The 11892-nt window shown below is 41.3% G+C and overlaps 2 protein-coding genes across 2 annotated transcripts in view; both read right to left on the bottom strand.

The window, feature by feature from the left end:
- Positions 1-556, bottom strand: part of cdh17 (cadherin 17, LI cadherin (liver-intestine)) — a gene marked incomplete at both ends in the record, with an annotated part of 11942 nt that extends 11386 nt beyond the window's left edge. Inside the window, one exon of the mRNA XM_084052293.1 lies at positions 509-556. Coding sequence (XP_083908419.1) covers positions 509-556 — 48 coding nt within the window. The remainder of the gene's footprint in view (positions 1-508) is intronic.
- A 4533-nt stretch (positions 557-5089) lies between these two features.
- On the bottom strand, positions 5090-7526 carry gem (GTP binding protein overexpressed in skeletal muscle; the record flags this gene model as incomplete). The annotated part of the gene is made up of 4 exons (XM_084052736.1): positions 5090-5539; positions 5749-5953; positions 6576-6652; positions 7172-7526. 4 exons carry the CDS (start codon positions 7524-7526, stop codon positions 5256-5258), a joined length of 921 nt encoding a protein of 306 aa, XP_083908862.1. The 3' UTR covers positions 5090-5255.
- Positions 7527-11892: the final 4366 nt, after the last annotated feature.

Genomic DNA, 11892 nt, shown 5'->3' with positions numbered 1-11892 from the left:
GCACACTTTAATAAGTTACCAACAACGTTCTTGCATATGTAGCCATTTCTGTGACGTCTGAGACTCATTTCTGTGACGTCTGTGACTCAAAATCTGCGGACCCAATTTCCTTAGTATTAATTATTTTCTTCTTTGTAATTATTCTACTGTACTGTCACATCACAGGTTTACAGGTGTAAAGAAGTGTATCATTTGTAGTGTTCAGGAAAGGGAAGAATAGAGATAGAAAGAAAGAACAAGGAAAACAGGTCAGATATTCAAACATTTCTCATGTGAGTAGAGTAATATATGCATACATACATGGGTGCATGGTTAGAGGAACTTCACAGTAAAATTCCTCAGTGTCAATTTCTCCTCAGTTAAATTAACACTGAGGATTTACTGTGCATTAATAGGCTACTGTAACTCATTGGTTCCTCCTCCATATTTCAAGGCCTGTCCAATAACATTATATAACATCAGTTGGCTGTGAATGTGGATGTGTAAATGACAGCAGTGTTATACTCACAACGGCCAGAAGGATAGGGAACAGCAGCAGATGCACTGTGGGTGTCATGATGAGACTCCTGGAAGGAGGGGGAGAACGGAGAGGAGGAGTAAGATGAGAGATGAGGAGGTGGGAAAAGTGTATAGAGAGGAAGGAAGAGGAGGATGAAAAGGAGTGACAAGAAGAGGAGGAAGATGTGGTCAGACTGGCAGCCCAAATCTGTCCAGATTTCCTATCCAGTCGATTTGGATTTATTTTTGTCTGAAGTAATGTGATACGAATCTGATTTGCAAAGTTTCCATGTACAGGTTTTGCGCTGGGCAGATTTGTTAAAACCAATCTGATTCAAATCTGGATGGGCCAAAAATATGATTTGGGCTGCCAGTGTGAACATAGCCTAATAGACACCTTTCTGGAAGAGCACATTACACTCAACAACTAATTTATATTACTGAAACACATCTCCCACACACAGGTACCACTGTGACTGTCACTTTATATACCGTATTATGATTGCACACACACACACACACACACACACACACACACACACACACACACACACACACACACACACACACACACACACACACACACACACACACACACACACACACACACACACACACACTATCAGTGTTGAACCAGGGACTTTATGATTATGTACTGTAGCCTACACACTATCCGGTTAGCTACGAGTACAGTACACCCAAACAACTGACACATTTAACAACGACATAAGACTAACTACAAGGTGCATGGATTTAAAGGACAGTACAATCTGGTGTTAATTTAACTCTGAGTGTAATTGACCCCTAATGGGACCACAATCCACTCGTCCCCTTGACATTCAGTTATACGCCTAGGAAAAGGAATATCGCCTCCTGCGTGCTATTTCAGACTTTGAGCTGAAAAGGGCATTTAAAGCATTCAAGTGTATATACGGCTCTGAACTAAACCTATCCACTACATTTTACAGACAGTGACTCACAGTAAGTCAACATAATGACACGGGTATATAAAGGTCACCCTCAGGTGTGTAACCACCATGACCTCAGTGTGATCTCAGACTCAGGGTCTAATAGCATCACAGGTGGTGACTGTGCCTAGATGTGAGTGTGTATGTGCACACACACATACATGTGTGTGTACCGTGTGTGTCACTCTTATGCTTATAGTCTCTTATTTGTCAATGAGTTCCACCTTTTTGTCATAGACAAAGGTTGTTTGTCTCATTGATTTATACAGCAATGCTGTATGAATCAATGAAGTAACACTGATTAGTGTTCAAAGATGTTCAATCACATGTTCATGACAATCAAAGAAAATGTTGTCAGACATTTAGGGAGTGCAAAATATACTGCTAACGTTATGGTAGGTATGAATCTGTACCTGTATAATGTACTAGGGAAAAAGCATGATTAATATCCGTGAAACAGAAAAGGTGCAGGTGACAGACAATTAGGTTGAAGGGTGTGCCACAGGAAAGTGAAGGTGACATTGAGTGAAATGACCTTCTAGCAACACAGTTGTACAGTAGTAGGCTTTACCTGTTTTTCCAATAAACTGTAACTGTCTATCTTCTTTAATCTAACACAAAACATGGTTGTATTTCTTAGCAAGAAGAAATAGAACTAACTTCCTGATAGCAACTTAATCTGCCAACTGGCTATAAAGATACTAACTGCCATCTGGCATGACAGATTTATAGACAGATACTCCAACTGAAACTATGGTTTCCAGTAAGTGAAACTATATTAAAATGTTAGAATGTGTCTAAAAGTGCTTGATTGCATAGTGTTCATCTTCAGACAGTGAATAAGCTAAATATTTAAGGATCACATTAGTCAACTTTTTACACCACTGTTATTGAATGATAATGGTTAAGTTGAATTTTAGTTTTTGTAAGGCCAAACTTGACACTGTCACACACAAGCCATGTTAGCCGTTGCTATGCTCAACAGACTCTCCAATTCTAAAAGACTAGAGGTCTTTCCAAAGTCATATCAAGATCATGACACATTCTCACCATCTGACAGGCTAAACATGACACACAACACCCTTGAAAAAACTCGGCAGATGTGAACCCCTTTGCTTCTTAAGCGTAGCCCCCCAAAAACAGAAAATAACACAGGCAAAATCCAAAGCTGAGAGACAGAGAGAGAGGAACGAGACATACCTTGTTGGAGAGATCTTGAGTCACTCCTCAAACTACAGAGTGATCCTGGCAGCCCCATTCTGGCTGGTCAAACGTTAACCAAGTGTTAACCAGCATGTTTTATTGAACCTAATGATTGTCTAATCAGCCTTCCCTCATACCCTGGCCGAGCCAATAGGGAGCCAGTAGACAGAGGAGTAAAGGAGGCAGGAAGAGCTGAACAATCATATAGTGTCATAAAGTACAGTAATCTAAAGGCCAAGACTAATATATGAGAAGATCACCCACTAAAGTATGTGCCTTCTGATCTGCAATGGTGCTTTTAGTGCATATCCGATTTTGGAATAATTTATGTTCAGGTATTATTGAATAATAATAATTATTAATATATTTTTAATGGTTGTTGGAATACAGTAGAGTTTGACATGATCCAAACCTTGTTTTCATCGGATTGTCGCAATAATAAGAAAACACCACTACAACATGAAAGCCAAAGCGGCAAGAATAGAGACAAATGTTCAGATTACTATTCATAAGAGAACATTCTAATGATCCTCAGACTTTGACCTTTGAACTTTTTAACTGTTTCCTGTTTCAGATTTTCCATTGGTGGGTGTGCTTCATGTGCAGCTGAGTACAGACCTGTACAGTCCTTTTTACTGTCTATGGTACAGACACTAGGCAGACAATCCAACTAACTGTAGACAATGGCAGGCTATCCTGCCAAGTGAAGTAGAAGTGAAGTAGAAAGCCTTGTGGCTCATCAGCATTTTATTATCAAGTGATGGGTTTAAATCCAGCTTGTAACCTTTCTTGAATGCCCTCTCCTCTCTCATCTTTACTACTTACGTGCAATCAAATAAAGCAGAAGCACGTTAAAATAATCAAATACGGTAATGATTAACTATGTTTGTCTTTTACGCTAACCTTCACAAATGGATAGGTTTAACATATAGAATTAACATGCTCTCATTCCACTTGAGCTGAGAGCAAGTACAGATCTGTGAATCTGCAACCACAGAAAACAGGCGCTGGGTGAGTCATTACTTCACACACAGGGCTTGTATTTAAGCCAGACTGACTGTTTGTAATATTGATGGTACAGTAGTAGTGAACATTACTGAAGATGGAGAAAGCACTCACTCTCTCTCACGCACGCACGCACGCACGCACGCACGCACACACGCACACACGCACACACACACACACACACACACACACACACACACGGTTTCAGTCTGTGTGCAAATTTGGTCTAAACTCTGATCTGTCCATGAAATATGAAGTTCCAATCACAGCATACAGGCTTGTACATGTGGTCCAAATTTAGACTCTGAAACTGAAAGTTCAATGTGAATGTCACCATTTGACTCATATCTAATCAGCTCAAGCTGTTGAGGCTGGCTGTGTCTCTGTGTTGTGTGTGTCATGTTCATATATGCTCTACTTTGTGTCAATCTTGACTCAACTAATGCAATACATGTATATGACAGTTCAGCATTGACAGCAGAGGTTGTTTTAAGGTAAAGAACATTTTATTCCATTGAGGCCATAATGGAAAATAGTCACAAGTAACAAAATACAGTACAGTATCAGTTGAATGAAAACAACTTAGTTAGGGTTAAAATAAAATAAAAACATTGAAATACCAACATTTAATTGACAAATAATAATCTTGGCATCAGGTGTAAAAAACAAAGCAAAATAGACATGGATGTGAAATGACAGAAAGATAGAGGAATTTTGCACTTGGATAATTTTAAAGAATTAAACATTCATAACAGTCATCTTTGCTTCTGTCAACAGTTCTCTCTATAACGTCCACAGTTTCTGCCACAGGATCTGGATCCTCCTGTCCAGTGTTTCTCAAATGGGGGTGCGTTATGTTTACTGTTATGTTTAATGATAAAACATTGACAAACGTGTGAAATCTGCTCAGGAGGCACTCATTGGAACGCTTTCACTTATTTGTAATGTTATATTCTTCAAAAGGTGGGTTATCATTCATTCATAGCATCATATCCTAGCTGAAGCCAAAAAGGTTAGAGAACCACTGCTCCAGTCCATCACAGAGGCTGGCATACAGGGTTTCAGCTCAGGCGAATCAGTCTAATGTAGACTGCAGTACAGAGGTAGCCTGTAGACAATAAATCACTATCCATTTAGGACTGATTAACATAAAATGTTAAATAATTTAATATAAATATTTGAATATCAATTATTAAAATATATACAATTGTAACTCATACAACAATGTGCTGCTCTAGCAGTGCTACGCGCTATTTTTTCAAAGCGACTCATAAGTTCTCAGACTGGATTTAAATTAAAATGATAATGCAGATGAATTTGCTTAATATTGTAATCACAATTATGAATAATTTTCAATTTTCAATTATGAATAATTTTTGGTGGAAAAGTGCGTTATTTTCCATTTTCTTAATGTCTTTGTTGCTCATTGTGCTCATAGGTTCCATATATTTGGCCAAATGAGCTGTGCCATCATTTGACCATTTTATTCCTGGAACTGTAAGAGTCCGTTCGCGTCCATTTTAACACTTTCAGAGTTAAATGAGTCTTTTACAGTGGAAATGAATGGGCGTCCTCTGTCTCCTAGAGCACAGAGAGGTTATGGCAGGACTTGGACTTCAGCCTGAACGCCATGCTGGTGTTGTTCTTCGCCATCACCTTGTCTAGGAAACGCTTGGCCTTCTTGGGCAGACTGTCGCGACGTGCATTACAGTGTGTGTGCCTGCGGCGGTCGTTGGCCGCCTTGCTGTCTCTGCGTAGACGCAGCTGTCGCACTATGCCCTGGAACGCTTCCCACACGTTGTGCTCCATGGCGGCCGACGTTTCGACGAACTTGCAGTCGAACACTGCAGCACATACACGGCCTTCTGAAAGAAGACATAGCACACACACACAGATTGATGAGCCTTAAGCACTTAAACCCTATACTTAAAATATTGTCACAACATCGAGATTGTGATATTTGATTTTTGTCCCAGCCCTCGTTCATTGTCAGAAAATAATAATGAAGAAAATAAATACACACACACACACACACACACACACACACACACACAAAGGAGTTGTGTCTCCTTACCATTGAATGACACCTGTCTGCGGCGTACCAGGTCACACTTGTTGCCCACGAGGATGATTGGCGTGTGCTGTGCAGGGCGGTGGCGACGCAAGCTGATACGTAATTCTGATGCCCGCAGGAACGAAGCCCGGTCAGTTATGGAGTATAACAACAGATATGCATCACCTGTCTGCATAAACTGCTCCTGAACCCACTCGCTCTCATCCTGCAAAATAACACACACACATTACAGGAACTGTTTACATATATGAACAGATGTTAAACACTCTGACACCAGCTCTAATTCACTCTCCCTAACTTACAAAACTCAAGTTTGCAGATTCTCTGTGATATATACAGTTCGTATTATAGCCCATGCCAGGGGTCTTCAAGGTTTTTCAGGCAAGGACCCCTTAGCTGAGAGAGAGACGAAGCAGGGACCCCCACTACATATTGTATAAAATTGTGTTGCAGATTTAACTTTTTCATAGATTTCATAGATAGTTTCATAGACTTGTTTGACAGCACTATCATCAGTGTTGCATAAATTAATGTTTATTTGTTTACACATTATCTTTTCTATTAATATGTTGTATTCACGTTAATGTGTATTTTCAGACATTTAACCACTTAAACCTTCAATACTTAGTAAACTTGACCTTTGGCTCTATACTTTTTACCTTCTACACCAAACCTCTTCCCTCACACAAAGAGTTGGCGGACCCCCTGTAATTACTCTGAGGACCCCCTAGGGGTCTCGACAATCCCGGAACCCATGTTGAAAACCCCTGCCCTACACGTTTGGTTACAGTGGTTAAGATGCTTTTGGCATTTTTTTCTTTCCTCACCTCTGGATCCCATGTGTCAAGCAGAGTTATGGTTGCACTCTCTCCATCCACTTGAATGGTCTTTTCGCACATTGCATCTGAAACAAGCAGGGACAATTTGTTAGAAAATGTGTAATTATGTGGCCAATCCTTGAGTAGACTCAGTCAGTGGTTCTCAAAAATGTCATGTCAAAGTCAGACCCCAAATTGATATTTCTTTTTAGGCTGTGTACCCCCATTTAAAACGATTTTGTGTCAGAAACCTATGAGTCATTCTCGTAGGCCAACATTCTCTCATAATAATAGTAATAATACCAGTGGGAGAGAAAATACGTTTCTAATTTTGCTGGGGACCCCCTGGAACTCCCAGGACCCCTACAGTCGCCGACCATACATTGAGAACTAACCTTGGATCAAGACTATCATAGATGCATTTAATCGAGTCTGACTTTTACTTTCGTCTATCAAAATCGATAAAATACATCTATATGATAGTCTTGATCCAAGGCTAATTGAGAACCACCTCTCAATTAGTGACACATTTTTTAGCTGTTTAAAAAAAAACATATCATCTTAACTATGTCAAGAAACAACCATGTAAACCTTGACCTTCTCACCTCCATAAGGCTCACAGTCGTCAGTGTCCATGCCGTCCGCGGCACCTGCGAAGAGGCTGGCGAACAGCGTCTTCCCGACCCCGCTGGCCCCCAACAGGACCACGCGGAACGGACTCCCAGTCCCGCATCCCCCAGTCTCCGTCTCCCCGGCGGAGTCCACAGAGTAGACGGAGTCTGAGGAGGACCAGCTGTCGTTGGACTCGCTGCCGTTGGACTCTCCGGCAGAGCTGACGCACGACTTGGACCGGGACATGCAGCTCACAGTGAGCTGGTGGTCTCCACCGCCACCAGCAACACTCCACCGGTGCAACTCGTGCTGTAAACGGAGGCTGTGCCGACGCATGCTGGAGAACATCGTTCTGAATCTGATGATCACTATAAATAAATACCTCTCTGAGTAAATCCAAGAGGGCGCACGTATGGAACGAACCTAAAACTGTATGTATGCAGAAATGTGTCCCTCAAAAAGTCCAACACCTGCTTGCTTAGCCTATACTACTCGCACAGATGTCTTTATAGTTGAAGTTGCCAGAGGGTTTTCAGTGTTGCAGCGCCAGTCGCTCACCAGTAGATGCAGTGTAGTCTTTTTCCACAACGTGCCTGTAATCTCCTGAGTCGTTCGCTTCTGTTATGATGGACTTTCGCTGACCCATTTTATATAAAGGCTGAGAGAGAGAAAGAGAGAGGGGGGGGGGGGGGGGGGGGGGAGTCAAGTGTTTCCTTGACGTCACCTAGCCTCATCCCCTCCTCATTGAAGTGTGGATCCCCATGTCCACTCCACAGCAGGATAGCCCATGAAGGTATACAAATGATTTTGTAACTTTATTTTCAAGTTTGACAAGGTTTAGGATGTGTTTGACATAATATGATGATAATATAATCCTCTCCTTCCAAAAATACTGGGGTATCCTAGCAGATAGGATAGCAGATCCAAACCCCTCATACTGCAAGCCCTCCATGAGAGATGACAAGAAAAGTGTGCTCCTCTGCAGGTCTCCTCTCCTCCAGGCCGGGTTGCCTACCCAGGGCCTCGCAAATTTGGAAGTCAGTCTTAGCCAAATGGATAATAATAATGTGTACCGATTTGCGTTTTGGACAAAATTTGTTTGTAGCAAAAAGTGTTTTAAATAAACACTAAATGGTGGAAAATGTATTGTATGACAACCTATGGTTCAAGAGTTATACGCCAAAACATGAAGTGGGCTTATAGCACCACTGTGAGGGTGATATGAAAGTTTTGGAGTGGCGGTTCTTCCTTGACCTAGGATGCTGCGTTCATTATTTGTGGCATTTCGTGCTAATCGGGCCCCTCCTGCAAATATGAAAGCCACTCCTAGCCAATCGGGATGGAATCTGAAAAATCTAACAGCTACATCTTGATCACATGGAGTTAATGTTTGGATTTGTATGAGATTTGGACAAAATCAACGTCTCTTGGTTCAAGAGTTGGTTGTAGTGTGTACTTTCTGATTGTATGACCTACGTTTTAATAGTTATAGGCCAACATGTGAAGAGGCCTGTTATAGTGCCAACATGAACCCGATTAAAAAAAAATGTGTCAGAGGTTCTTCCTTGGTCTACTGGTCTGGGAGTGATCGTGACTCATTGACGGACAGGAGCGAAAACATCTAGTAAAGGTGCTAGATTACAACACAGGACCAGACTGTGGATTCCCAAAATGTGTCTAAATCTTTAACTTGTCTTGATATAAAGTTGGGTAAGGGTCATATGCAATGCACAGACTTGTATGTGGTAGTAGGTAATACCGAATCACTTAGGTACCATCTCGGACTGGGCTTAATGATCTAAAAACATACCGTATGGCAGCCCAGCCAAGCACTAGTTTTAACTTTTGACCAGACTAAAATGTATTCAGATATTGCTCTAAAATTTGATCAGACATCAAAAGAATCTCTGGATTGGAAAATTCACACATTCCTATATGAAGCAGAAAATACAGTCATTAAACGCAACATCATAGTCGAAACAACAGAGCATTCAGTGCAGGTTCCATAGCAAAGCATTGTGGAAGCTTTAAAGGTGGCAATGCAATCAATATTGAATGCAGATAAAAGGTATAGATAAGCAACAAGTTTGTGTGTTCCCCCCAGAATATATTTTATGAAGTTATTTAAACAAAGATAAAAACATCAGTTCAGATTCAGCAGCTCTGAATAAATCCATTGACAGGCTATGGTGTCTAAAGCCAGCAGTCTGCTGTGCTGCCAGTGACAACATCTTGTTTACTTGGGGTCAGAAGTCAGCAGCTGTTTGTTTGTGAATTAACCATCTAAGAATAAACACAAATGCCCAGGGGTTCCCTGCAGTACACTACAGATTGTTCCCCACTAGAAGTACTTTCCCAGAACTTTGGAAAAGGACATTGTGTCATCGAGTGTTTGTGTTTGTGTGTGTGTGCGTGCGTGCGTGTGTGCGAGAGAGAGAGAGAGAGAGAGACGATGAGGGCTTGGAAAGTCATAACAATAATAGCAGCACTTATTCGGCTGTTGTTTTTCAGGACTGCTACTGTATGGAATCAGAGCCTGCTGCTGTGCATTACAATTCTGATTCTGATTTGATCCTCTACAGATGACTGAGTGACATTAAATTCTTGTTAAGTGCTGGAGCAGGACCAGGGCTCAGGAGGTAAGGGGAGGGGAGGCAGGCTGGAGTTGAAGAAATAAACTCAAGATGCTTCTACATCCACGTGTATGTGTCCTCTCGCAGGCTCTCCTACATGGGAAGAGTGCCAGGAGAGTTGAGCACATGTCTGCACTCTGCACGGGTTGATCAGGACAGACTGTCCAGACATGAATAAGGTCAGACCCAGTGACTGGATGGAATGGAAGTGGGTAAGAGGCTGGAGAAGGAAGTGTTGGCCAATACTGTATGATGACTGCAATGGCACAGATGAAAGGCACAAAGAAGAAAAAAGGATTTGGAGATGACTAGAGCAGGTTGCTATAGTAAGAGTTGGGTAGGGAAATGAAAGCATGGCAACAGGTATTTGAGGTACAAAGCCTATTTACAGGTTAAATTAAATTTGGATAAATAGATATTCAGACAGAGTGAATGAAGTGAGACAGAACATGGTAAGAGATAAGCTGTCCATAGAGAGGAGGGGTCAGTCGAGCAGATGGACCCCATATATATACACTATACAGATATATTTAAAGCGCTCTTAAATAGATCACCACCATGTCATCTCATCAATCTTAATTCAGAAAACATCAGCATATTAAACCCGGTCCAATGATTACATTTCATTACGTTTCCCCTGAGTTAATATTGAATTAGGTATGACAGCCTTTAGTTTTAGCGCTCTATACACATGGAATGAGTTAAAACACACTTTAAAAATTAACTCCTTGATTTCATTTGGGCAATTTACAGAGCATTCTGCAAGTGTTGCCTTTGTTAAAACAAGACGTTGTGCCATTAACAATACATGTATGAATGCATACAATAGAGCACCGAAGTCTGACGTCATTTACACATCCTAGGTTTGTCTACCTGGTTCGCGGTTTTCCACCCCCATTCTGAATCCCATAGACATATTTAATATCGTGTCAAATAAGAACTGTTCCAAAAATAAACAAATGACTCTTATGAATATGAAGCATCAACTGACAGTGAGAAAACGCTAATGTTACTTCTGCCGAATTAGTTACATTTTCGCCAGAAACATACTGTATCAAATATAAGTGACTGACTATCATAAACGATACAGAACCTCCTCCCTGACAATATCGCCGAGACAGTTTGTTTATTTTTGGACCACAATTCTTATGAGACGATTCTATGATGACCCAATGTTATTCCCCATAGCGAAATTACTTTGCGAACCTGGGGATGAACGAGTGACGTCAGGACTTCTGTAGTCTATTTGAGCATCATTAAGCCTAGTCCCTCACGTTTCATTCATGAATAAACATGCAGCCCTACGGTCTACACAGCATGACAATACCACTGAATGAATCATAGGAAATGTGAACTCAGTTGCTAATGCCAGGGTCTTAAGGTCCCTACATGCTCCAGTGTTAGTCATCCACCCACCCACCCACCTTCTCGGTGGGAGGGCTTTTAGCCAACCATTCAACCACGTCTCTCACAGAGAGCCTGGGATCACACAGAATTAACTCCCAATCTGCTAAGTCCTCGTTCCCGATCATCTCTCTGCATAGGTCTGTCATTTATTCAATCTGTACGCTAAGTTTTTGAGTTGTCAAGACGGAGCACTCAGCTTTAAAGATGGATCGGCTATGTGGTAAGCCTCAGCATCTCTATACAGACTGACACATTTCACCTCATCCACACACACAGCAGCACATGCTCTCTCTCTCAGACAAACAGATGTTTCAATGAATATCCTCCCTGAACACGTGACACTTGCTGATTGAACACGGGTAGAATACTGCAGAAGTGCATAAACATCAATGAGACATCAATCACTCAGCAAAAGAGTGCCTTACATTTCAATAGCAACAACTATAGTGAGCTGCGAGGCAAGAGTTTTCGTTTGTAATTGAGACATCATTCACACGCTTCTCATCATCTCAAAAATGATTAAGTTACATGGGTTCTACTGTATGATGTGCTCTCCTGTCAGAACTCAGAATGATATACAAAATGAGACCGAGTTATTATACAACAGGCTTACCCAACAACGTGTAATCATTACCTTGTTTGCGTAAAAACACATTACACTGGAGACTATTCAA

Source organism: Gymnoscopelus microlampas, assembly GCF_963454915.1.
Source record: "Gymnoscopelus microlampas genome assembly, chromosome: 3".
Classification (NCBI taxonomy): domain Eukaryota; kingdom Metazoa; phylum Chordata; class Actinopteri; order Myctophiformes; family Myctophidae; genus Gymnoscopelus; species Gymnoscopelus microlampas.
This window is presented reverse-complemented; position numbering and strand designations above follow the sequence as displayed.